We start from the raw sequence: 27,725 nt of genomic DNA on the forward strand, positions 1-27,725 counted from the left end.
TCTGTTAAAGACATTTTATTTAGAGGCAAGAAATGGTTAATAAGATGACACCCTTGGATCTAGGAGCGTTTGCTCTTTGTTTTGTTCCTTACAGTGACAGATTTTTTGCTGTTGGTGAAGGCCCTTGAAGACTGTAGTTTAAATTCAACTGGAAAGTGGTCGCTGACATCCAGGGCCTGTAAGGAGAAAGGGGAGGTAGATATGGAAATTAGGAGATGCCTGGGAGATGCTTTCATTTTAGCGATGAGCAAATTCAGGACCAGGAAGGGGAGATGAAATGCCCAAAGTCACCCCACAGAACACACACTGGTAAGTGTTATTCCAAGACCAGCTGGATCAGAAATTTTGGCGGGTCTTCAAATCACAAAATCATAAGCATTGAAACTCAAGGTCTAGTGCCCAACATTGTGTCTTCAGTCTTCAGCAGTGACCTCAAAGGGTGACATCAACCCATCTTTTTCTTCTTCTTTTTTTTTTTTTGAGACAGGATCTCACTCTGTTGCCCAGCCTGGAGTGCAGTGGTGCGATCTCAGCTCACTGCAACCTCTGCTTCCTGGACTCAGGTGATCCTCCCACCTCAGCCTGGGACCACAGGCATGCACCACCATGCCCAGTGAATTTTTTTGAATTTTTTGTAGAGATGGGATCTCGTCATGTTGCCCAGGCTAACTCATCTTTCTAGGACAATGGCATAGAAAGACAAGATGGCAGCCTTACCTCCTCTTCAGTCAGCTTGTAAGCTTTCTGGAAGTCAAAAACACTGTTTGACTTGGGAACAACAGAACTGATGATTTCTTGTCCTCTAAGCACAATCCTGGAACCAGGGGAGGAAAAACAGTTGTGTTAATCCAACCTGTGATTGCTGAGATCAAACCAAAGTCTGTGTTTGCTGTTTGGAATTGACTGAGCAGCCTGGCCCTTTCATGTGGCACTCAAAGTCCAGACCTGGTTTTAGCCTGTGACCCTAAAGGACAGTGCCTACCACTGTGAAATAGAATCAGTCCCTGCCATGGTTCTGTGGACACCAGGACACTATCTCCCAGTGTGGGCAATGTCCCTGGTGGAGTAGGAGGTTTTATATGACACATGCACACTATCCCACACAACAATGACTTGTGTACTGAGAGTGCTGTTCTCTTTTCAATTATTTTCACTTTCCCTGATTTGATTATGGAGAAATTCTCAGGGAGGTGCTGGTTTGTCTTTAATACCTCCCTCAGTCCCATGCTGACAGAGAGTAGGCTGCCATTTCTGAGCATTCTGCAGACAAGAGAATTAAAGCAGAATTTAACAATGCATGATTTTCATTGGACTTAATTTTCACACTACCTTCAATTTATGGCAAATGCTGCTGCTTTCTTACTCTTGCTAGTATCAATTTTCTTTCTTTCTTTTTTTTTTTTTTTTAGATAGAGTCTTGCTCTGTCACCCAGGCTGGAGTGCAGTGGTGCGATCTTGGCTCACCGCAAGCTCCGCCTCCCGGGTTCACGCCATTCTCCTGCCTCAGCCTCCCGAGTAGCTGGGACGATAGGCATCCGCCAACACACCCGGCTAATTTTTTGTATTTTTAGAGAGACGAGGTTTCACCGTATTAGCCAGGATGGTCTCGATCTCCTGACCTCGTGATCCGCCCACCTTGGCCTCCAAAGTGCTGGGATTACTGGCGTGAGCCACCGCGCCCAGCCATGAAATTTCTTTTAAAAATTTATTTCAATAAGAAATTAAGGGATTTAATGAAAAATATCGAGAAAAATCACAGCATATGTGCTTTGCAGTAATGACAAAAAGTAAGAATGAGGTAGTCAAATGAATCTTGGAAACAAACTAACATATCCCAAGCTGGGTGGTGCAGTTGTAGTCTACGTGGTCCTGAGTGACTTACCGAGGAATGGCGAGGTGAGTCAAACTGCCATTTCATGAGTGCCCACTGGTCCTTCCCCATTCTAATCGACAGTTTTGGTATCTGCATTTGCTAACATCACCACCCCAACTAACTTTCTTCTTTTTTTTTTTTTTTTTTTTTTTTTTTTTTTTTTTTTGCGACAGAGTCTTGTTCTGTTGCCCAGGTTGGAGTGCAGTGGCGCCATCTCAGCTCACTGTAACCTCTGCCTTCCAGGTTCAAGCGATTCTTCTGCCTCAGCTTCCCAAGTAGCTGAGATTATAGGTGTGTGCCACCATGCCTGGCTTATTTTTGTATTTTTTAGTAGAGATGGGGTTTAGTCGTGTTGGCCAGGCTGGTCTTGAACTCCTGACCTTAGGTGATCCACCCACCTCAACCTCCCAAAGTGCTGGGATTACAGGTGTAAGCCACTGCACCCGGGCTACGGCTTTTAATTCAACCCAAATGTAAATTCTTCACATCAAATTAGAGATTGTGATGAAGCTTTCCTTTAAGGACATCAAAAGTGGGCCGGGCGCGGTGGCTCAAGCCTGTAATCCCAGCACTTTTTGGAGGCCGAGACGGGCGGATCACGAGGTTCAGGAGATCGAGCCCATCCTGGCTAACACGGTGAAAACCCCGTCTCTACTAAATATACAAAAAAACTAGCCGGGCGAAGTGGGCTGGGCGGCCTATAGTCCCCAGCTACTCGGGAGGCTGAGGCAGGAGAAATGGCGTCAACCCGGGAAGGCGGAGCTTGCAGTGAGCTGAGATCCGGCACACGCACTCCCAGCCCCCCGCGACAGAAGTGAGACTCTGCCTCCAAAATAAAAAAAAAAAAAAAAAAAAAAAGACTCAAAAAGTAAAGAAAGAGATGTTTAAGGCTCCTCTATTTCTGACTTCTTCCAGGGATGTGCAGGACCAGGCCGGTGTTCATGTGAAGTTTTCCCAGGCTGGTCCAGGGCACCGGCCAGATCCTGGGCATCTTTGCATGATCCCCCAGCACTCAGCACATGAGAGGTGTTTGATAAATATGTGAACACGGAACAAAGACTGGAATTGAGACCATCTTGTCTAACTCCATTTTTAAAACATCATTTTTATGGCTTTTTATTTTCTCAGTTTATTTTATTTAATTTCACTTTTTATTTTATTGTATTGAGACAGGTCTCACTATGTTGCCCAGGCTGGAGTGCAGTGGCTACTCACAGGCATGTGATCATGTTGCTCTAAAGCCTTGAACTCCTGTGCTCAAGTGATCCTCCTGCCTTAGCCTCCAGAAGTAGCTGGGATTACAGCATACGCCACCGCACCTGGCCTATGACTTTTTAAAAGCCACGAGAGGCCGGGCATGGTGGCTCACACCTGTAATCCAAGCACTTTGGGAGGCCAAGGCAGGTGGATCACCTGAGGTCAGGAGTTCAAGACCAGCCTGGCCAACATGGCGAAACCCCATCTCTACTAAAAGTACAAACAAAAAAAAGAAAGAAAGAAAAAGCCGGGCATGGTGGTATATGCCTGTAATCCCAGCTACTTGGGAGGTTGAGGCAGGAAAATCGCTTGAACCCAAGAGGCGGAGGTTGCAGTGAGCCAAGATTGTGCCACTGCACTCCAGCCTGGGCAACACAGCAGGACTCCGTCTCAAAATAAAATAAAAAAAAAAAAAGCCACAAGAGTTCTACATGTTGTTATGAGAAACAAAATTCAGAGTATCAAAATAAAAAATGAATCATTAAAATGTCACATGCAATCCCACCATCCTTTGGGATACATGTGTATAAAGTCAGGATCCTTTTAGTAAACATCTTTTTCTAACCTGTTCTACCCCCTCCCGATCTACTGTGGCCATGTTGCCTTCTGATTCTTCTGTATCATTTTCAGTCACTTCCCACTCATTTGCCAGGGGAGAAGAAAGGCGCTGGAGAAGGGACTTGACCTACCCAAGGGCACGCAACTGCCATGTGCGAGTGAGTGAGTGAGTGGCCATCGTCCCGGCTTTGCTGGAAGTCCTTCAAAATAGGGGGTGGGGACGGTCTGGGCACTTAGTCCCCTGTAACTCCCCACCTTGGGTTTCCAATTTGCAGAATGATAACTTATGCAAAGGAAACACCAGCCTCAGAAACTCCAAGAGGAACAAAGGAGGTCATGGGATGGAAATGAAAGCTAGACTTCGAAACTTGAGAAGTGAAAACGAGTGGCCTGGTGGCTGTCATGCAGATGGCCATCTCACACTTCCTCGTGGCAGGCTGAGCTCTGGGAACTGTGGCCACCACCTGGGACCAGACTCCTAAGGGTTTCCCCACCTGTGGTCGCTGTGATGGAAGATCACCAACATTCACACGCCTCAGGCACTCCCCACTCTGTCCCCATTGAAGGAGCAAAGATGAAAGCTGTTTGAAAATCCCTGAAGGGACTTTAAAAAGCACAAGGGAATGCTAGGACTTAAATGTACACATTTGCATTTAGGAACATATACCTGAAGCTTTAAAGTACAAATACGGTTGCACTAATCGATCTCATTTTGGGGGTTGTTTCCCGAGGAAATCATAAGTACTTGCACAAAATGCACAGAGGATATTGATTTTAGCAGTATTTATAAAAGCAAACCCTTGGTAATAACCTAATGCCCAATGATAGGGATTGGTTGAATCAATAGTGGTAAGTCTTTGTGATGGAACAATGAACAGCCCATTAATGTAATGAGCACTTGCCGTATGCCAGGCATTGTGCTAGCAGCCTGACATGCTATTTCATTGACTCCACATCAGATCTTCATGAGTGAGGCACTAGGATAATTTCCATTTTACAGGGGAGGCAATGAAAGACACAGAGAGCCTGTCTCTTGGTCACAGACATATGAAGTGGTAATGTCAGGATTTAAATCCAGGCCTGTCTGATACCGAAGCCAGTGCTTACCTCTGCTAAGCTACAATGCCCAGGGCCACCGCACAGGGTCCTGAGGTTCATACACTGCATGTGGTACCCAGTAGAGGGGCCTGACATTTGATTGACTCAGCTCTCCAAGCAGTGTGCTTTTTTTATTTTTATTTTTATTTGTTATGTTTGAGACAAAGTCTCACTCTGTTACCCAGGCTGGAGTGCAGTGGTGCGATCCTGGCTCACTGCAGCCTCCACCTTCTGGGCTCAAGCGATCCTCCCATCTCAGCCTCCTGAGTAGCTGAGACTATAGGTGTTTGCCACCACGCCCGGCAAATTTTTGTATTTTTTGTAAAGACAGAGTTTCGTCATGTTTCCCAGGCTGGTCTCAAACTCCTGTACTCAAGCGATCCACCCGCCAAGGCCTCCCAAAGTGCTAGGACTATAGGCGTGAGCCACGGTGCCCAGCCACCTCGCGCCTTTCCTAGTGCACACCAAGCACTGTGGTGAGCCAGCAGCACCCTGCAGGGCCTCCTACCTGTCATATGCACACTTGGTGCTCCTCTTCACCGTGGTATCCTCTTGGTCTCCGATTAGCCAAACGAACCTGGGGTCGGTCCTCAAGCGGATGTTCTTCCAGGCCTTCTTGGGGACATAGCTGCAGCCGGCATTGAAGTCACCCATGAAAATGAAATTCTAAAAGACAAGATTTGAAATTGTCACCTGGTGGATGCTGCTGCAGAACGCTTTCATGCAGGTCTCTAGCAAAGACTCCGCCTCCCAGGCCCAGTGAACAACAGGGTCTGTTATGGGCTGAATCGTGTCTACCCTGCTCCCACCCGGGCCAAATTCCTGTGTTGAAGTCCTAACCCCCAGCACCTTAGAAGGTGACTGTATTTGGAGATAGAACCTTCAAGAGGCAATTAAGGTAAAACGGGCTCTAATCCAATATGACTAGCGTTCTTGTAAAAAGGGGAAATTAGGACACAGAAAAATGGAGCAAAGACAATGTAAAGACACTGGAAGACGATGGTCATCTACAAGCTAAGGAGAGAGGCCCCCAAAAGAAACCACCCCTCTGGCACACCTTGATCTGGGACTTCTAGCCTCCAGAACGGTGATGAACTCACTTTCTATTGTTTAAGCTATCCAGTCTTTGGTATGGTACTTTGTTATGGCAGCTCTAGCAAATGAATACAGGGTCTTTAAAAATTTCTTTTTGCTGTTTAAAATTGAGTCACAGTTTTGATGAGTCAATGACAGGCGAGTGCGTACCAGGGAGGGTGTTCTTAACAGGAAGGAGAATGTTTGCTGTTCTTAGTCACCACAATTCCATAATTCAGCATGCAGAGTCAGGTGTGGATAAAAAAAAAATTCAGTGAATCTATCCCTCACATCTTTTGTCTCTGGCTCAAACTACTGTAGGGTGTAAACACACGAATGAATCAGCGCCTTTTGTTTTCAAGCAGGAAAAGTAAATTTGGGTGGTGTATTGGCAGCCCTGGCATCACTCTTTCTCTCCTATTGTTTTGAAGTTGGAAACTTATTTCTGTGAAAATTCAGTTCGTTGAGGAGGTGGGAGGCATCTTCGGGGGAGGGGACCATCGAGTGAGCTGTCCACCCCCACCCAAGGCCACCAACAGAAACTTTCTATCTTGGAAATATTTTTCCCCGCACGGCTCTTGGAACAGAATTTTCAACATTCCACAATCCAGAGGAAGTGCCAGATTTCCTTGTTTGTGCTATTGTTTGGTGGGGCATTGCTGACTTTAGAGTTTTCTTCAAGAACATTTTATTTTGACCTTAGTGATCACGATTTTCCCCGTGATTGACGGGTTCAGTTGAGGACAGAGTGTCATTCTTAACCTCAGTGATCACCAGCTTCTGCTAATATAGACATGATTTGCTGAACATTCACTATGTGCCAGGCCTAGCACTAGGTGTCTTTAAATTTACACCTCACAGCAATAAACAATAGGAGGTAGAAGGGCCCACTAACCTCTACAGAAACAGGATTGAGAGATTAAGTGACCTGCTGTAGGCCACAGGACTGGGAGGTTCAAGTGGTGAAGTCAAGAATCACAGCCCAGCCGGGCGCAGTGACTCAGGCCTGTAATCCCAACACTTTGGGAGGCTGAGGCAGGTGGATCACCTGAGGTCAGGCGTTCGAGACCAGTCTGGCCAACATGTTGAAACCCCGTCTCTACTAAAAATACAAAAATTAGCTGGGCATGATGGCGGGTGCCTCTAGTTCCAGCTACTCAGGAGGCTGAGGCAGGAGAATCTCTTGAACCCGGGAGGTAGAGGTTGCAGTGAGCCGAGATTGCACCATTGCACTCCAGCCTGGGGAAAAGAGTGAGACTTCATCTCAAGAGGAAAAAAAAAAAAAAAAAGGAATCACATCCAAGTCTGCTTCACTGAAGCAGTTTCCCCTCTTGTTCACTTTTAGGCCACTGATGCCTCCCCACAGCCCGACACTCAATAGGTGCTCAATACATTCTTGTTTAATAAGTAAATGATTTCATAATTTTTGGAAAGAACGAATCTTTCTTTTGACCTATTTATTAATAAGCAATGAAATATACCCCTGGTCTTTTCCATGCCCCAGCTCTGATGGACTATGTTCACAGTCTACTTGATTCATTTTGCACTTTGAGCAGTGGAACTAAGGAGGAGGAAGGGGGAATCACAGGAGTCACATTCCGAAAGAAGAAAAGAGAAATACAGAAGAAGAACCCTTGGGTGCACTTCCATATTTGCCAAGAGCTTTCACAGACCCTCACAGCCACAAGTAGTGCATCCCTCTCTTCCAAAAGTGGACAGACCTGAGCCTATAGGGATGGCAAATGTATGCCCCCTTCTGTGAAAACAGCACTCCAAGTTTCTTTGGGAGACCACCCATCCCTCCTGCACCTCAGACTGTGAGTTTGGGGTGAAACTAGGGTGGACACAGATTTAGCCAATCAGAGTATCTCAACACCCTGATCACAACGATTGGTTCAGGGGTGGACATGTGACCCAGTCAGAACCAATGAGACTCAGTCCCACAGTATTTGTTGCATTGTGGGAAAGAAAATTTATCAGTTGGTCTGGAGGCTGCTGGTGGCCATCTTGCCATCCCATGGGTGGAGCCAACCTGAGAATGGAGCCACATAGAGAAAAGGGTGACCAGGAGATGGAAAGGAAGAGACAAATCAAGCCCTGATTATCTTGTCTGAACCCTGGATCCAGCTATGCCTGAAGTACTCCTGGACATTTCAGTTACACAAACCAATCAATTGCTCCTTCTTTGCATGAGCCGTGTTAAGATTCTGTCCCTCGCAACTGAAACAATCCTGACTGCTCTATGCCTCATGCTTCTCAATTGCAAAGTGGGAATGAGAAAGGTACTGTAGCTACCTCAAGGGATTGTTGGGAGGATTAAATAAACTTGTCCATGTCAAGTCTCAGCACAGTGCCTGGCACTAGCTATTCACTCAGTAAACGTTGGCATCTGTTATTAATGGGAAAGTGTGGGAATTCCCAAAGCCCACGTGCAGGGTACCCAGGCAGATTTAGCAAGAGGGATCCTTAGGGCTGAAGAAAGGCCTTAAAGAAGGCTGTAAGTGGTGGTAGCCTGCACATGCCCTGCCCTCTCCCCCTCCCTGGAGAGGTACTCATCCCACTCAGGGACCAGAGCCTGCCCCTGCTAGATGGGAATTCGGCTGACACAGCAGTCATCACCTCTGCCTTCCAGCGGTGTTTCACGTCCACGTAGACATCAACCAACTCGTCGATCTCTTTAACGGATGTCTCTGGGGTGGTGTGCAGGGGGATAATCACAAAGTCTTTGACAGCTGAGGAACAGGAAAGAGGCAGAGGTCACACACTTCCCTTGTCAAGGTCTCACAAACACTGCTGGAGGGAAACAGGCTCTTCCCTCCAGAAGGCACAGGCTGCATTGTCTGGGTCCCCTGTTCCTAGAGGGTCCAGCCAGTGGCTGAGATTTTAATGATCTCGGGGTCATTAGGCTGCCTATTTTTAGTACACAAAAGACTCATTTCTCCCAGTTGCCCTTCATGGCTAAGAGAAAGCTGGTAGACTGTTGTAGAAAGTAAAAAAGTTTCCTCTTCAAAGTTTCCTTTCTTGTTAAAGAATAAATCATAAGGGTTAGAAATAAGTTTCTTTTAAAGACTAACTTCCTTCAAGCCTCCTTGCTTTGTGCTAATAACTCTTTGTTAAGCCCTATCCTGTGTAGCTGTTAGACATGCTTACAGGCATGTAGTACATTCTATGTCCTTGTACCTTAACCAAGATATTTGTGCTGGACATGCTCGCAGGCACGTTCCAGCTCACAGCCTTTGCCCCTTCCCTATTTGGCATAAGCAACTTCCTCTTGTCCTTTGTTCTCCCTTGCCTTTACCTATTTAAGAAAGGTTTAAATTATTAGCCAGTCAGGTTAGCTTAGATTGTGTGGTCTGGCTCCAACCAATAGAGACAGGACACAGCAGCAGGGACAAGCTGAGTAAAGCATAAAAATTGCTTCCCTCCTTTATTCAGGTGTGCTCTCACCATTGTTCCATCTGCGAGGAGCACCCTTTCTGCAGAAAGTAAAATTGGCTTGCTGAGAAAACTTTTTGTCTGAATGTTGATTTTTCTTTGCCGTACCAGGGAACAAGCATTCTGCTTCTAAATGAACATTTTACTTATAACAACTGTGTTCTGGCCGGGCGCGGTGGCTCAAGCCTGTAATCCCAGCACTTTGGGAGGCCGAGACAGGCGGATCACGAGGTCAGGAGATCGAGACCATCCTGGCTAACACAGTGAAACCCCGTCTCTACTAAAAATACAAAAACTAGCTGGGCGAGGTGGCGGGTGCCTGTAGTCCCAGCTACTCGGGAGGCTGAGGCAGGAGAATGGCGTAAACCCTGGGAGGCGGAGCTTGCAGTGAGCTGAGATCCGGCCACTGCACTCCAGTCCGGGCGACAGAGCGAGACTCCGCCTCAAAAAAAAAAAAAAAAAAAAAACAACAACTGTGTTCCATGCTGGCATTGTGGGTGCTTTTATCTTCCCATTTGTGTGTGTGTGGCAAATCTATTTTCTTTTGTTTCTGATGTATTTTATCCCTCTTCTTCCTTTTTTAAATTGACAGCTAAAAATTGTATATATTTATGGTTGCATTTTCTACTTTTTTTTTAAGGTTTTCTTTTTTTTCTTTTTTCTTTTTTTTTTTTTTGTTTTTTTTGTTTTTTTTTTGTTTTTTTGGGGCGGAGTCTGGCTCTGTCGCCCGGACTGGAGTGCAGTGGCCAGATCTCAGCTCACTGCAAGCTCCGCCTCCTGGGTTTACGCCATTCTCCTGCCTCAGCCTCCCTAGTAGCTGGGACTACAGGCGCCCGCCACCTCGCCCGGCTAGTTTTTGTATTTTTAGTAGAGACGGGGTTTCACCGTGTTAGCCAGGATGGTCTCGATCTCCTGACCTCGTGATCCACCCGTCTCGGCCTCCCAAAGTGCTGGGATTACAGGCTTGAGCCACCACGCCTGGCCTCTTTTTTCTTTTTGAGATGGAGTTTCGCTCTTGTTGCCCAGGCTGGAGTACAATGGTGCAATCTCAGCTCACTGCAACCTCCACCTCCCAGGTTCAAGCGATTCTTCTGCCTCAGCCTCCCAGGTAACTGGGTTTACAGGTATGTGCCACCAAGTCTGGCTAGTTTTGTATTTTTTTTTTTTAGTAGAGACAGGGTTTCTCCATGTTGGTAAGGCTGGTCTCAAACTCCCAACCTCAGGTGATCCATCCATCTCCGCCTCCCAAAATGCCAGAATTATAGGTATGAGCCATCACGCCCAGCCTATTTTCTGCTTTTCAAAAATAATAAACCTGTTTGGTTTTTGCACTAAGGAAAAACATTTTCTTTTTCTTTGCTTTTCTTTTTTTTTCAAGATGGAGCCTTGCTCTGTCACCCAGGCTGGAGTGTAGTAGCACAATCTCAGCTCACCACAACCTCCACCTCCCAGGTTCAAGCAATTCTCCTGTCTCAGCCTCTTTTGAGTAGCTGGGATTACAGGTGCACACTACCACCTGTAAAAAATTACCCGGGTAATTTTTTGTACTTTTAGTAGACACGGAGTGTCACCATGTTGGCCAGGCTGGTCTCGAACTCCTGACCTTGTGATCTACCTGCCTCAGCCTCCCAAAGTGCTGGGATTACAGGCGTGAGCCACCGAGCCCAGTAGAAAATTTTCTAATTAAGAAAAATTGACCAGGCCTGGTGGCTCACACTTGTAATCCCAACACTTTGGGAGGCCGAGGCGGGCAGATCATCTGAGGTCGGGAGTTCAAGATCAGCCTAGCCAACATGGAGAAAACCTGTCTCTAGTAGAAATACAAAATTAGCCAGGCGTGGTTGCGCATGCCTGTAATCCCAGCTACTCTGAAGACTGAGGCAGGAGAATCACTTGAATCTGGGAGGCAGAGGTTGCGGTGAGCCAAGATCACACCATTGCACTCCGGCCTGGGCAACAAGAGCGAAACTCCATCTAAAAAAAAAAAATGAGGCTTGTCAGTTTATACTCCTTTTGTAATTAAGAACAAAAGTTCCAAAAAGCTATTTAAAAATTAGCGTGGTCTTCATGAAAGACTTTTGTGAAGTGTCTGAAAACCTTCCCCCACCGTTGGAGGACTGAGAGAGCCTGAGTGTGGCAATGTGCGTGACCCTCGGAAGCCGTGCCTGGCCCACCTGCTAACAGCAGCTGTCACTTTCTGAGCACCTCCTCCTGGGACCTCCCCTCATTCTCAGCCCAGATTCCCACTCTTACCTCAACAGACAAGGGCGATGGGGTCGTCACTGCTCAAGTCACACAGACAGGAGCCAGAACTCAGCCCAGCAGGCTGCATCCAGGGCCCTACACACCCTCATCGCCGGCTCTCCTCCTCAGGCCTCCACTGCACTCCCCCATCCTTCTTTTGGTCCCCCTAAATATTCCAGCCTCCTTCCCACTTCTGAGCTTTTGTGCTCACTGTACCCTCCACCTGGAATGCCTTTTCTCCAGCCCTCTGTATGGCTGGCTTCTTCAGGTCACAGCCCAATGTCACCTCCTCTGTCTGGTCCAGTGCCCTCAACAGAGCCTGGCACATAGTAGGTACTGAAAAAATACATGATTCTTGACTCCATCGAGCATTGCATAGTGGTTAACATGGGCTCCTGGCTGGGCACAGTGGCTTACACCTGTAATCCCAGCATTTTGTGACGCCAAGGCAGGCAGATGGCTTGAGCTCAGTGGTTTCAGAACAGCCTAGGCAACATGGTGAGACCTCATCTCTACAAAAAATTTTAAAATTAGCTGAGTGTGGTGGTGCGTGCCTATAGTCTGAGCTACTTGCGAGGCTGAGGTGGGAAGATTGCTTGAGCCCAGGAGGCGGAGGTTGCAGTGAGCCAAGATCATGCGACTGCACTCCAGACTGGATGACAGAGCAAGGCCCTGTCTGAAAAACAGAAAAAAAAAAGAAGAACACGAGCTCCTGAGGTAGTGGCCTGGGTTACAATCCTGGCCTGTCCATTTCAGCAGCTGGGTGACTTCACGCCTTTTTAAACCTCAGTTTCCTGAAATGTAAAGTGGAGATAATCCCACTCCCTACCTTGTAGTCATTGCAAGGATTACAGGAGGCTGGCACTTAATCAGGTGCCAGTACAAGTACTGTTGTTAGAGTTCAGGGAACAATGCATTTGGATTTCCTCACCCGCTGCAGCCTGTGGAGGAGTCTGCAATGCAGTGACTGGCTGGAGAGTGAGCCTCTAGGCTAGCGGTTCGCCTAAGCCATCGCTTACGATTTTTTTTTTTTTTTTGAGACAGAGTCTCACTCTATCGCCCAGGCTGGAGTGCAGTGGTACGATCTTGACTCACTGCAACCTCTGCCTCCCTAGTTCAAGCAATTCTCCTGCCTCAGCCTCCCGAGTAGCTGGGATTACAGGTACATACCACCATACCCAGCTGATTTTTGTATTTTTAGTATAGACAGGGTTTCACCATGTTGGCCAGGCTGGTCTCGAACTCCTGACCTCAGGTGATCCACCTGCCTCAGCCTCCCAAAGTGCTGGGATTACAGCCGTGAGCCACTGCGCCCGGCCAGGATTTTTTAAAAGGAAGGAAGGGTTGTACTTGACAGAAACCAAGGAATTGCAGAAAATAATTTCCATGCGCCTAAACTCTTCAGAGAGAGGGGAGCTACCATTGCTTCCAGAAAGTGGGTTCTAGGCTGGGGAAGTCTTGAGTCATGGCATTCTGAGAAGCAAGCCTGGTGCCATCACACCGAACTGCATCGTCTACATTGAGGTATTAGAAGCAATGCACTGTCACATCCAGCGTAATGCCTCCCTAATGGGCTGCATAAACCTGAGCTCATGGTCAAGGCTGCTGCCCATTCCTGGGCCGTTGGGGAGGTCCCAGAGAGAGAGGCCTGCGGGTCTTACCAGTGTGGGGCGACTGGAACCAGACCACAAAGGGCTCCCTGGAAAACACGTCTACATCTCCATCCTGATAGTCGTGGTAGTGATAGCTCCTCTTCACAGATACCAGCTTTTCCCTAAAAGAAGGAAAAGGAAATCCTCCCAGCTGAGTCAGCCCTTTTCTTACTACTTTCATAAAGCAGAGATGTAGGTTCCCTTGGCTTTCTTAGACTCCAGAGCAGGCTCAAGCATGGGATCATTTTCCTGAGAACAAGGCTGAGTCAACTCTTCTCAACAGCCAGGGAGCTGTTGAGAATCTGGGAGCTGAAGATCTGAGCCATACTAGTTATCTGTGGCACCCACAGGTTAATATTCAGACTTAAGAAATTACTAGCAGGAAGAGGAAAAGAATATGAAGTTCAGGAATCAGCTGTGCTGAGCACCTCAGCTTTCCAGCCTTGGGCCAGGACTTGACTATGAGGAGTAAAGAACTCCTGGCCTGGCAACCATGGAGCCAACCAACAAATGAGGTGTTAGGAGACCCCTTGTGTTTTCAGCTTGAAGAGTTAATACTTTGCATAAGTCCCCAGTTTTGACAGCAGTTATTTTGATCAACACTGAAAATTGGTTAGAGATCAAAATTTGGTTTTGCAGAAAAGACATGCATTTTGATTCAATTCACGATTTATTAGTGGCCATGTTCTAGGGACCATAGATGATACTTACTTGTAGAGAAAGGCATATTGTTCTTTATATATGTTTCTTCCAAGCCGAGAGCTAATCACATAGTTATACGTTATGCCTCTCCTTGAATTTCTAGAAAACAAAGATTTCACACTGCATCTTAAAGAATAAACATTCCCCTACTGTGTATGTTCCTCTCTTTCCAGTCTGCCCCCATACACCCGATGTGTGGAAGGGCCACTGTTCATCATAACCTTTGAGTCCAATAAGAAGGGCCACCATTGATTGGCTGGAATGTGGCATCTACCAGGATCTTTACAGCCATTATTTCTTGCCTTATGAGAAAGGTATTATCATTATCCCCTTTTTATGGTTTGCAAGGCCAAGTTGGGATTTGAACCTAGATCCAACTCACCCCAAAACCCGCATGCTTTGGCCTGTACCTGTAGGAGGCCACTGAGACCCTAGAAGACGATCTGGGCCAGAATCAACCCCTGACCCCACTCATGCCCATGGCTGCAGCTGCAGCTTATGCTTTCTGGTGGAATAAACATCAAGCCACCTGTCTGTGTCCACGAACCACTCCTGAGCATTTATGATAAGCAAGAATATTTTCTCCTCTGAAAGCCCCCAGGCATTTTCTCACAAGCCTTGGAAACATGATTTCACTTCACTGTTGTTTATATCCTGGGTGCTGGGGATACAGCCATGGAGTCCCATTGACCTTGCCCCTCACCTGCACCAGGGAAACCAGACTCTCTCTGTGTGTTTGCCAAACCTACTGATAACTCCACTCTGGGCAGAGCCTAACACAGTTTCACATTGTCTGCTCACAAAAAGATCTAGGGCATGTCTAAAGCTCCAGCATATTCTTAGGTTCAGTTGGAAAAAAAGCAGAAGGGGTATTTAGGGGCCAATCTTATAGAAATTCCTGGTGGGACTTCAGATGCATTACTCTAAGGCAGACCCGGCCCCTGGGGCCCCAGGAGTGTGAACAGTAGGTTCTGCTGGGCTTCCACTTTGGGGAGGTTGGCCCTATTTTGAACATAGCCTGCCAAGTCCTGAGTTAGCAAACTGCTTGGGGTGACTCAGTTGCAAAGTGACTAAGGCCCATCCTGGCTTGTGGGGGATAAAGGGGCAAACAGGCTTGGCTCTGCCTGGAGTCCATGACAGTCTAGACAGGTTGGGGAGTGCCAAGACCAATGGTGGTGAAAAGACTTGCCCCAGACGGACTGTGGTAGAGATGCCTGGAGCCCACCTGACCCCTCAGTCCCCCACAAACCTGTCCCCTCAGTCTCCCACAAACCTGACTGGGACCACTCCAAGGAAGGCTGAGATGACAAAGAATAGAGCACTGGCTATGAGATCAGATGTGATGCAAGTTCAGCGGTAGGCGTGGCCACTTCCTGGCTGAGTGACTCAGGCAGGTCCCTCACTCATTTTCCTCACTATAAGGGAAGCCCTTAGGCAAATTGACATGGATTCTTGCCTGTCCCTACAGTTGTCCTACACATTCCTTCCCTATGATGAATAAGCCCGGAGGTTGCGGGATGATGGCACCGGGATCTACCATCTCCTCTCGCCTCTGCCCAAGACCCAGACATGGCTTTTGTTCAAAAGTCTCTATTAAGTGTTTCATGCTGAGATGGCCAGGTGCAGTGGCTCACGCCTGTAATCCCAGCATTTTGGGAGGCTGAGACGGGCAGATCACTTGAGGTCAGGAGTTTGAGGCCAGCCTGGGCAACATAGCAAAACCCCGACTCCACTAAAAATACAAAAGTTAGCCAGGCATAGTGGTGCCTGACTGTAAATCCAGCTACTTGGGAGGCTGAGGCAGGAGAATCACTTGAACCCAGAAGGCAAAGGTTGCAGTGAGCCGAGATCTTGCTGCTGCACTCCAGCCTGGGCGACAGAGTCTCAAATTTAAAAAGTACTAAAATAAAAAGCAAGTGCCCCTCATTCCTTCACTAACCCCTTTCACCACAGCTCTCTGATCACACCCCCCAGAAGTAACCACTATGAATAGTTTGGAGAGCATCCTTCCAATCTTTCATCTTCTATGCACATGGAAACACAAACACACCCTTATTCATGTAACATGACAACTCAAATGGGCTATTTTACCTGCAATTCTCAACTTGCTCTTGCTTATTTTAAATACATTGCAGCCATTATTCCATGCTGGAATATTTAGCTCTAACTTATTGTGTAGCAAGCATTTTTTTTTTTTTTTTTTTTTAAGAGACAGAGTCTTGCTTTGTGGCCCAGGCTGGAGTGCAGTGGGGTGATCATGGTTCACTGTAGCCTAATCCTCATGGGCTCAAGTGATCCTTCCACCTCAGCCTGCCAGGTAGGTGAGACTATAGGCACGTGCCACCACACCTGGCCGCCAGCATGACTTTTAACAGCTGCATAATATTCCAGTGTGTGAGCATATCATAATTTTATTGATCTTTCTTCTACTGTTGGTTTTTAATTTTTTCTTTTTTCCAACATTTTCTTCATACCTGTACTTTTTAGCTCAGCCTCATCTGCTTTTTTCATTTCTTTCTGTGTCCAGACCCCTCATCTATTTCCCCTATTCTGTTTTATCATAGTAAAATCAGCTGGTTGAAAGTTCTCAGGCCGGGTGCGGTGGCTCATGCCTGTAATCCCAGCACTTTGGGAGGCTGAGGCGGGTGGATCACGAGGTCAGGAGATCGGGACCATCCTGGCTAACACGGTGAAACCCCATCTCTACTAAAGAATACAAAAAATTAGCCAGGCATAGTGGCGAGCGCCTGCCTATAGTCCCAGCTACTCAGGAGGCTGAGGCAGGAGAATGGCATGAACCCAGGAGGCGGAGCTTGCAGTGAGCCGAGATCATGACACTGCACTCCCGCCTGGGCGACAGAGCGAGACTCCGTCTCAAAAAAAAAAAAAGAAAGTTCTCAGGACCGTGGCTAAGGGAGTTGGAATCCTGGGCAGCACAGGCTATGTGAACTGGTGGTAAAGTGCGGGATCTCACATTACTTTCAGATCCCTGGAGCTTTCAGATGCCCTTGCACTTGACCTTGAGCCCTAGCGGGCCCACCCTTCCCCATGTTACCCATTCAGCTTCTCCATCAGTACAGGGCAGATCCTGTTGTTGCTATCCTTGATTTCCATCAGGAGTATGATGTCACAGCGTTTGATGACCTGCAAGAAAGAGAATTCCCAAGGGTTGAGGTCATTTACCACAGATAAATAAAACCTTTTATTGGACATTTACTGTTTTTAAGCATTGCACTGAGTGCTTATTAAAATAATTTCTACTCTGAACTAAATGAAGGACTCCCTGAGGTAGGTTGGTACTTTTGTTATATACATTTTTAAGAGAAGCGTGAGGCTCAGAGAAAGTTGAGTAAATTACACTCCCAGTCACCCTACTAGAAAGTGGCGGATTCAGAATTTGAACCTGTACGATTCAAGCCCAGAGCCCCTTGCTCATGACCTCCCCACAATATCCTGCCTCTTGGCTTTGCTTGAATAATTATAATAATAATAATAAATATTAAGCCCTTAGCAAAGGTAACAGACTGGATTAGAAATAAAGAGGTATAATTATAATGATAATAACTATAAAAGCTGACATTTACTGCAAACCTACTCCAAGTCTTACAACAACCCCATGGGATAACTATGTTTTTTTGTCCATTAAACATAGGCAGAAACCAAACTCAGAGTGGTTGAGTGACTAGCTTAAAGTCATACAGCCAGTATAGGTTATAGAGCCAGGATTTGAACTCAGGTCCACGTGACTACAAAGTCCACCATGCTGAACTATTAAAACACAGTCCTGGCTGGGCACAGTGGCTCACACCTGTAATCCCAGCACTTTGGAAGGATGAGGCAGGCAGATTGCCTGAGGTCAGGAGTTCGAGTCCAGCCTGGCTAACATGGTGAAACCCCGTCTCTACTAAAAATACAAAAATTAATCGGTCATGGTGGCATGTGCCTGTAATCCCAGCTACTCGGGAGGCTGAGGCAGGAGAATCTCTGGAACCTGAGAGACAGAGGTTGCAGTGAGCCGAAATCACGCCACTGCACTCCAGCCTGGGGACAGAGCAAGACTCCATCTCAAAAAAAAATAAATAAATAAAAAGAAAACCAGTCACTACTCTGGAAGACTCAGTCCAGCAAGACAGACAAATGGAAACAGCTAGCTATGATGTGAGACCAAAATCAAACCAAAACAAAAACCTGCACTAAATAAAAGTCACAAGCTGTGGAAGTGTTGAGGAGTAATTAATTGCTTCTATTCGGAGGATTTGGAAGGGCTCCACAGTGGAGGTGACATTTGAATGGTCCCTGAAAGTTGAGAAAGCACTCAGAGAGAAAAGAATATAGGAGAGGCTCCTTCAAGGTGAGCAACAACCTAGAGGCCAGGGTGCAGACCAAGCCCACAGCCCTTTCTGTGACCAAGCCCACAGGGGCCTTTCTGTGTATGGGATCCTGGTGGGCTCAATGACACAGAATTTGTTGGTCAAGGACAAGGCATCCCCAAGGTTAATATCTTTTTTTGAGACAAGGTCTTGTTCTGTCACCCAGGCTGGAGTGCAGCTGTGTGATCATGACTTACTGCAGCCTCAATCTCCTGGCCTCAAGTGATCCTTCCACCCTGGCCTCCCAAAGTGCAGGGAGTACAGGCATAAGCCACCGCACCTGGTCCCCAAGGTTAATTATGTCCTCTTACACAGCCACCAAAGACATAGAGTACGAGGGTTATGCCAGTGGTCCTGTCTTTTCAGAGCACATGTTCCAGTTCCATCTTTAGAAGGACCCAGTGGGGAGAGACACCAGCACTCACCTGTCTGGGTGCCTCTGTGACTGGGGGTTCAGCCTTTAGGAAGCTGCTCCAGGTGGGAGGTCCACCCGTGTAGTGACTGACGAGGAGAACAATGTCCTAAGGCTGGAGCCTTCCATGGACAGCTTGAACTCCATGGCATCAGCCACACAGGGCTCTCCTGCGAGCTGGAAGCTGCTGGCCAAGCCAGTCTGCTGATTTAGTCACTGTGACTGCCACACCTTTCTGGAAGGTATTTTCAAATATGTATGCCCTTTGACCCAATTTTTCCACTTTGAAGAATGTCTTCCTTTGGGGCGTAGGTGGCTGAAGCCTGTAATCCCAACACTTTGGGAGGCCAAGGCAGGCAGATCACCTGAGGTCAGGAGTTTGAGACCAGCCTGGCCAATACGGTGAAACCCTGTCTCTACTAAAAATACAAAAATCAGCCGGGCGTGGTGACGTGTGCCTGTAATTCCAGCTACAGAGGAGGCTGAGGCGGGAGAATCACTTGAACCCGAGGGACAGAGGTTGCAGTGAGCCAAGATCACACTGTTGCACTCCAGCCTGGGTGACAGAGTGAGACTCCAACTCAAAAAAAAAAAAAAAAAAGAATGTCTCTCATTGTAAGGAAATAGCCACAATTTCTCTGCACCTCAGGTTCCTCATGTATAAATTGGGATGATAATATCAATCCCTCATGGGGTTGCTTGAGGATTAAGTGGGTACTTAGAATAGTGCCAGCCATATAGGAGGCATGAAACAAATTATTATTACCTGTACAGATCAAAGAGAAAGATGTATTGCAACAGAAAATTGGAAATAACCTAGGTATTGCCAAACAGAAAATCATTCAATGAATTAGGTTGCAAACACAGGATAAGGCATTATATAGCATTAAAGCCATGTTTTAAAAGAATATGAACATCGTGGGAAATATAATATAAAGCAGAATACAAAACTGATGACACAGGATGGTGTCCCTGCTGCAAAACCCATGCGGTCTTACATATGCCTGTAAGAAAATTACCCAAATGCCAACAATTATTACCTTCAAGTGGCAGGGTAATGAATGATTTCTTCTTTACAGGTTTCTGTATTTTAAAAATCATCTTTAATGACTATTTTCATTTTAAAAATCATTGTTTAATTTATACAGAATATAATTTAAAAATCAGACGTTTATAATTAAAATGGAAGTCTTATTTAAAAAAGAAAACTGCTTGATGGGTAAGAAATTATGGGAGGTAATGGCCAAAATTTATCAGGACATGACAGGTGCATTTCTAACTAACTTATTTAATATAAGTTAAATGAGTTGTCTTATATAACATGCTTAATACAGTGCCTGGCACATAGGAAGGGCTTCATAAGAGTTACCTCTTATCATTGACTCATCAATTTTTTTTTTTTTTTTTTGAGACAGAGTCACAGAGTCTCACTCTTTTCACCCAGGCTGGAGCACAGTGGCGCAATCTCGGCTCACTGGGTTCAACCTCCACCTCCTGGATTCAAGCGAATCTCCTGCTTCAGCCTCCTGAGTAGCTGGGATTACAGGCACCTGCCATTATGCCCAGCTAATTTTTGTATTTTAGTAGAGACAGGGTTTCACCGTGTTGGTCAGGCTGGTCTCGAACTCCTGACCTCAGGTGATCTGCCTGCCTTGGCCCCCCAAAGTGCTGAGATTACAGCCGTGAGCCACCACGTCCGGCAATTAATCAGTTTTCGTGGTAACTCTTTGATGCTGGTCCTCAATGCTAGTGTAGTTGGGTACTCTGAGGCTCCATGAGGTTTAATAATTTGAACACAGAGTGAATACAGGACAACAGGTTATGTACACTACAGAGCACCTTCTTGACCACTATATTTATTTATTTATTTATTTTTGAGATGGAGTCTTGCTTTGTGGCCAGGCTGGAGTACAATGGTGCTATCTCAGTTCACTGCAACCTCCACCTCCTGGGTTCAAGCAATTTTCCTGCCTCAGGCTCCTGAGTAGCTGAGACTACAGGAGCCTGCACCACCACGCCCAGCTATTTTTTTTTATTTTTAGTAGAGACAGCGTTTTTCCATGCTGGTCAGGCTGGTCTCGAACTCCTGACCTCAGGTGATCTATCCTCCTCGGCCTCCTAAAGTGTTGGGATTACAGGCATGAGCCACTGCGCCCGGCCAAATACTGCATTTTCTAATCCCTCTTGACACATGTTCTCCCTGCTCAAACTTCAGACCAGGAAAAATATACTTGCCCTGGCTCCATCTTCTCAAGAGGAGGCTCCCAGGATGAGAGTCCCAGGGAGGAAACCTTCCAGAGCCGAGACCTGAAACACTGATATCTCCCTAAGGCCAAATTCCTGACTCTGTTCACAGGAGGGGAAGAGGAATTTCTGGGTTGTGCATGCCTAGTGTTGACAGAATCCAAGCAACGTGTGTTATAAGTGGGCCTGGGGAGAGGGGAAGAGATGGTCTGGAGGGGTCTTGAAATATCTGGGGCAGGCCGGGCATGGTGGCTCACGCCTGTAAGCCCAGTGCTTTGGCAGGCTGAGGCAGGAGGATATTGAGCTCAGGACTTTGAGACCAGCCTGGGTAACATAGTGAGACCCCATCTCTTCAATTTTTTTTAAATTAGCCAGCATGGTGGTGTGCACCTGTAGTTCCAGCTACTCAGGAGGCTGAAATGGGAGAATTGTTTGAGCCCAGGGGGTCAAGGCTGTAGTGAGCTGTGGTTGTACCGCTGCACTCCAGTCTGGGCAACAGAGCAAGAACCTGTCAAAAAAAAAAAAAAAGAAGGAAGGAAGAGAGGAAGAGGGAAAGAGAGGAAGGAAGGGAGGAAGGAAGGAAGGATGGATGGAAGGAAGGAGAGAGAGAGAGAGAAGGAAAGGAAGGAAGGAAGGAAGGAAGGAAGGAAGGAAGGAAGGAAGGAAGGAAGGAAGGAAGGAAGAAAATTAAAAAGAAAGAAAGAGAAGAAAAGAAAAGAAAGAAAGATCTGGGCCAGAGGGTGGCTTGTGAAACCCTATGTCATGCCTCTAAAGAGGGAGCAGCTCAGCATGGTGGGAAGAGCCTGGGCTCCAGCCCTCCCTCTGCCACTTATGTGCTCCACAGCTATTTGGGCAACTCTCTTCACCTCTGAGTTCTATTTGTCTCCTCTGCAAAATGGGCACAATAATCAGAGTGGCTGTGTGGCTGAATTAGACACTGCACATTAAGGGCCTGGCACATAGCATGCACTCCTGAAATAACCATTACCCTATGCTGTAAGCTCTGTGAAGAGGGAGGCAATGCCTCCCACAGCCACTGCTACATCCTCAGTGCCCTGGTGTGTCTGATGCAAGGTCTGGCTTCACTGAGCATTTGCTGGATGAACAAGCTCTGTTCTTTAAGGACACCCTGGAGAACGCACAGACAGGACACTCAGCCAGGGAGGGGTTGGCATCTGGACAGCTGCCCATGATATGCGGGGGCCAACCCAAGATGGAGAAGGCAGGCCTTCCTCACTCTCCAGCCTCCCCAGTGCAGGTCAGGATGACGGCAGCATGATGCTGCTGAGTCTCTGAAGCGATAAATCCGGACGGAAGAGTGGAGAAGGCATCTCAGCTTCTATGGCTGGGCTGTAGGGGTGTGATTGACTCTGGCTCTTCCCCTTACTGGCTATGGAAATCTAGATAAGGGGCCACTCTCAGCCTCTGTTTACTCAGTTATGAAATGGGGGCGACACCACCTAAGTCACAGTATTAAATCCAAATACAGAATTCCTGGCCTATAGGAGGTGCTTAGTCAATGGGCGCTACAGATAATCCTATTCTGAGTGCCTGGCATTCTTGGGTGACTGTGAGTGCACTGTTGGGTGGCTTTTGCAGTGTTTTGGGGATGATGGCCTCTTGGTAGGATGGGGAGGGTGAGGCAGCCTTGACAAGGACTTCAGACACGCCCTGCAGGACACAGCTGCTCGGGGGCGATGCAGAGTTCAAGCCCCCATGATGGACTCACTAAGGATCAAAAAGACAGCCGGGTTGCATCAGTGAGGAAGGAGATGGGAACTCAGTGGCTACCCAGGTTCCATGGGCCATGTGTGAATTGGGGAGAATCATTTCCTTACATGTCAGGGTTTCCCATTGAACAATCTTGTCATGGTTCCCACAGGCTTGGCATTGCTATCCTGGCTAAACAACACCATCTAGAAGGCCTTGGGTACCTCCCAAAGGGCAGGGCCACCCGGGTCTGAAAGGCTCATCCAAGTAAGAACAGAGCCTGCCAGTCCTTACTCCAATCCTCCTTCCCAATGCAACAGCAGCAGCTCTGGCTCATGAATACCCGCCTTGCTGCAGGCTCTGCTGGGCGCCTCAGGCACCCTGAGTTCTCTTCCCCAGCCAGTGCTACAGGTGGTATTCGGGTGTGGTCGCCGTTTTACTGAGAATAGCTGGTGGTTCAGGGAGGTGCAGGGCCTCCTGAAGCTCACAAGTCTGGTAGGTGGGATCTGAACCCAGGGCTCCTGGCCCCCCTACCACACCATGGTGCCTCAGGTTTCCTAAGGTAATAAGTACCTTTCCAGAGTCCTGGGAAAGGGTTAAGTTGCCAGCATCAAAAATAAATTACCCTGTAAGATAAATGGAGTCAACTAACTCCAGAGAAAGCGAGCAGTGTCCCCAGACACTGGATATATCACCCAAGGAAAGCTTAAGTGAAGGTGGAAGGAACGGGGGAGTAGAGGAGGGGGAAAGATGAAGGAAGGAGGAGAAGAAGGAAGAAAGAGAAAGAGACGGAGGGATGGTGAGGATGGGAGAGAATGAAGGAAGGAAAAAAGCAAGGAAGGGAAAGAAAGAAAGAGAGAGAAAGAAAAAGAAAGGAAGAAGAAAGAAAAGAAAAAGGAACAAAGGAAGAAGAAAGAAAGAGAAAGAAAAGAAAGAAAGAAAGAAAAAGAAAGAAAGAAAGAAAGAAAGAGAGAGAGAGAGAAAGAAAAGAAAAGAAAAGAAAAGAGAGAGAAAGGAGCTGGGCTTTGCTGGTGAAAAGGAGCAGCTGTATAAGATTACTTCATCTTTCTTTGTTCATCACCTCTGCGTGGGGAGTAATAGTCCCTCTTCATAAAGATGATGAAATGAAACCATGTGCTTATAGTGCCTGATACAGGCATTCAATAAATAGCAAGAAAAATCGTAATAGCCAACCCTTATGTGGAACGTATAATGAGCCAGACACTACGTTAAGAGCTTTCTATTTGCCAACTCCTATAGTCCCCTCAGCGATCCTGGAGAGAGCCCCTGTTTTAAGATGATGGCAGGAGGCACAGAGAGTTGAAGTGGTTATTGTTCCAAGCCAGCTTCTACATTCCCCCTAAGGGCCCACTTTAAGTACCTTGAGTCTCTTAAAGTCTGAAGACAGGAGAGAGGGTGTAAGGGGTGTCTGGGATCCTCCTCCCAGGAAAGGGACTCACCTTCACAATGACATCCATTGCATTCTGGTCTTCCTGCTTGCTTTCCCCAAAGGACCTGATGTTGAAGGAGCAGATCCTCAGGGCCAGGGCACTGTGGATGGAGAGGAGGAGAAGCAGCAGTGGGGCCAGCTCCTGTGACATCCTGGCGCTGCTCTGGCTTCAAGACTCCGTGAGAAGACAGCAGCACTTGGAGTGCCGGATTCTGGCCACCTCCGCAGGCTCCACTGACTTATAAAGCCTGCAGATAACAGGAATTACTGGATTTCTCATTGCAACTTTCAGTTCTCCGAGGAAGTGAAGATCATGGGGTTTAATCCCCAAGGAAATACAGATACATTGGGCTAGTCTTTTAGGAGCTCCTATGTTCGTCACCCGGGTGCGGAAATTGGCATGCCTCATTTAGGCACCATCCTCCACAAAGTCACTCATATCCCAACCGGGAGCCAGCTCTGACATCTAGTCATCGGTCCTGCGGTTGCATGCCATGTGCCTTTTCCTGACAGTGGATGAACTCGGAAGTGGTCCACCCTAGAGGGCACCTGGGGTGACGGAACCTTCTGCTGGGGGACAATGAGGCAGGAGGCATGGGAAATTCTGCTGGGTTTTCTCTAAATCACTGGGATTTGGCGGCCTGGTGTCCTCAGACACACCCAGACTGTGACTCTAATTGCCCTGGTGGTGTAAAGTAAGGTCAAGGGTAGTTTGAATGACTTAATTTTTTAGGCTGTTTTACTGTACAAATACTAGCAGTGTGTTGCCAGAGAAAGCAACGGGGGATCTGATGGAATGGATGAGGAAAATGTCCCCAGACTCTGTGAGCAAATAGCCCATGAAACCCATGGAAAGACCCGTGATTCAAGCTGATATTAATTTAATATTGACGAGAGTTGTGTGACCCTGGGAGAGAAAGGTCTTGTAAGAACTGTAGGATATCAACTCAAGCAAAATGACATTTACAGATTTGGGCAGGAAACTATGAAGGTCTGTAAAGAAAAAAAAAAAAGCAAAATCCAATCAAGATATAGTAATGGACTTTGGCAAAGACAATTCTGTGAAAAGGATAGGGAATAAGAATAACTCCAAGCCAGCATCGGGATCTGCGGACCAACCCCTCTTAAGGGGATGGGTCTGGGGCCACAGCCACAGGGAAAATTATACGTGTATCCCCAACATACATCCAGGCAGCATCCTGGCCAAGCATGGCAGTAATTCTATAAGATAACCCCAAATAGTACATGGAAGGAAATGGTTTTCTGAGTTCATGCTGCAATCAATCTCCCTGTTGTCTGCAACCTAAGACCTCAGGCCTGGTTGAATCTCTGGTAAAAAGTGGCTCTGGGCCAGGTGTAATGGCTCACTCTTGTAGCCCCAGCACTTTGGGAGGCTGAGGTGGGTGGATCACTTGAGGTCAGGAGTTCAAGGCCAGTCTGGCCAACATGGTGAAACCCCATCTCTACTAAAAATACAAAAATTAGCTGGGCATGGTGGTGGGTGCCTGTAATCCCAGCTACTTGGGAGGCTGAGGCAGGAGAATGGCTTGAACTTGGGAGGCAGAGGTTGCAGTGAGCCAAGATCGCACTGCTGCACTCCAGCCTGGGCGACAGAGTGAGATTCCATCTCAAAAAGTAAATAAATAAATAAATAAATAAATAAATAAATAAATAAATAAATAGTTCTAGGGAATGGTTAATTGTCTTTCTTAGTGAATAGGCATCTTCCAACCAGAAAAAGATTTAGAATTAAGTGTAGAAATGTTTAAGAGACTGAGAGCCATGGTATAATGTTTCTGTGTGTTTTAAGATGGAATATGTGGTATTTTATGGACTTAATGAGAGCTGCTTGGCCAACTATATAGAAAATCTTGTAACTCTCTTACAAAATGTGCACTTGGTAGGGTTTGATTCAGATTCATGACTTTACATTGAAACCTTTGTCTGAATACAGTTCTGGAACATTTATAAACATTTTGGGTTATCATCAGTGTTTTGTTTGTTTACTTTATTAGAATTCAAATGATTTAGTATTTTTTAAAGGTAGCTTTTTTGTTAATTCAGACAATTGAAGAAATTTTAAAAGAAAATACGGCATATTAAATAAAGTTTAAAATGTTTATAAGTTGGCCGCAAACTCCTTATAAGTAATTATTTAGGTTTGTTGGGTTTAGGGTTGGCAGATGTAACAAATAAAATCATAGAACAGTAGGTAGATTTGAATTTGGGGTAGTTCGTATTTAATTGGGTAACTTGTATTTTATCTGGAAGTCCTAGCTGGGTTTATAAAAAGAATGAGAACCTTTGTAAGCTGACCTTAAAAGCATGGCATTTTCTTTTTTTTCTGTTAACAATTTTTCTTATTTTTAATTTTTGCAGGTACATAGTAGGTATATATATTTATGGAGGCATGGCATTTTCTAAGATAGTAATCATTCCATCAAAGTCCTAGAAAAATTCTTAGTTCCTAGCTTTAAAAACAAGCTAATGTGTAGAATAAAGAAAGTCAAGTAATCTGTTTTTTTTTTAATTTCCAGCTTTGACAATTTGAGTATTAAATTGAAAAAATAAAGTAAACTTCTAAATAGTGGTTTCTGCATATAGAAATTGCCCTTGAGGACTTAAAGAAGAGTCACATGAACAGATTAAGAGATGGACCCCATTCTCTAATTAGCACATCCATGGAATGAAATTGGACCTTTTAAAAAATGCCTGGATTCTGGAAGGAGAATTCTAAGAGCCAAATTTAACTGAATCCAGCTAGGTGCAGGTGCTGCATTAGGGCTTTCTGTGTTTCATCTCACTCCATATACCCCAAGCCCTTCCTATGGCTGCTTTATTTTAGAGATGAGCAAACTGAGGCTTGTGCCCAAGGAAACAGAGCTAGCATGTGGCAAAGCTGAGATTCAATCTCAGAGTGCTGACTCCAGATTAACCTTCTCACCCACCGAACCAGGCATACCAAAACCTTAATATGGAACACTGGGGATGCAGGGAGGGATGCAGGGCAGGAGATGAAAGGAGGACTTCCACTTTTTACTCGATATACTTGTGTATTGTTTGATTTTTTTTTTTTTTTGCAAAAACATGTACTTCTTTAGTAATTAGAGAAAAAGAAAAAAGTGCTAAAAGCTTTTCATTCTTTTAAGCAGGTTAAACAATGCCCATGCAAACATGTTTTCTGTCTTTGTGTGCAACTGAGTCAAGGGAAGCTTTCTCCTACCTCCAAGAGTCATTGACCCCACCTCTAGAAGGTTCACTTCAACCCCTCCATGCAGTACTGGAGGACCCTGGTAAGGCAGAAACCTTCCGTCTCATCCTTCGGTTGGCTTCTCTTGCTGGGAATTGGGAATTCTGAGGCACTTGCCTAACGCCTGCTGACAGCTCCAGGGTCTCCATCCTCGGGATGAAGTTTCCTGCTCCATATACTTGCAAACACCAGTCTCCAAGATGCACCTGGAAGAAAAGATAAATATGCATCATTCTTTCTTGGAGATTTATAATGCACATTAGCATATTAAATGTTCTGAAAAGTCCTGTAATTGTAAAAAGCCGCTTAACTGTGTTGAAACAGGGTGTCCAAAATTTATTGTCTGCGGAGTCCTTTTCTTCATAGAATTCCTTGGACTATCTTGAGCAACATCTA

The 27,725-nt window shown here is 46.3% G+C and overlaps 1 protein-coding gene across 1 annotated transcript; it reads right to left on the bottom strand.

Annotated features, from left to right (window-relative positions):
* Positions 1-27,530, bottom strand: DNASE1L3 (deoxyribonuclease 1 like 3). Its single transcript, XM_010360475.2, has 9 exons — positions 27,447-27,530; positions 24,090-24,327; positions 16,949-17,037; positions 13,903-13,992; positions 13,201-13,313; positions 8,480-8,592; positions 5,295-5,452; positions 718-814; positions 1-176 (listed from the first exon to the last, which is right to left on the bottom strand). Exons 2-9 carry the CDS (start codon positions 24,228-24,230, stop codon positions 60-62), a joined length of 918 nt encoding a protein of 305 aa, XP_010358777.1. The 5' UTR covers positions 24,231-24,327; positions 27,447-27,530; the 3' UTR covers positions 1-59.
* Positions 27,531-27,725: the final 195 nt, after the last annotated feature.

Source organism: Rhinopithecus roxellana, chromosome 1 (genome assembly GCF_007565055.1).
Source record: "Rhinopithecus roxellana isolate Shanxi Qingling chromosome 1, ASM756505v1, whole genome shotgun sequence".
NCBI classification, from domain to species: domain Eukaryota; kingdom Metazoa; phylum Chordata; class Mammalia; order Primates; family Cercopithecidae; genus Rhinopithecus; species Rhinopithecus roxellana.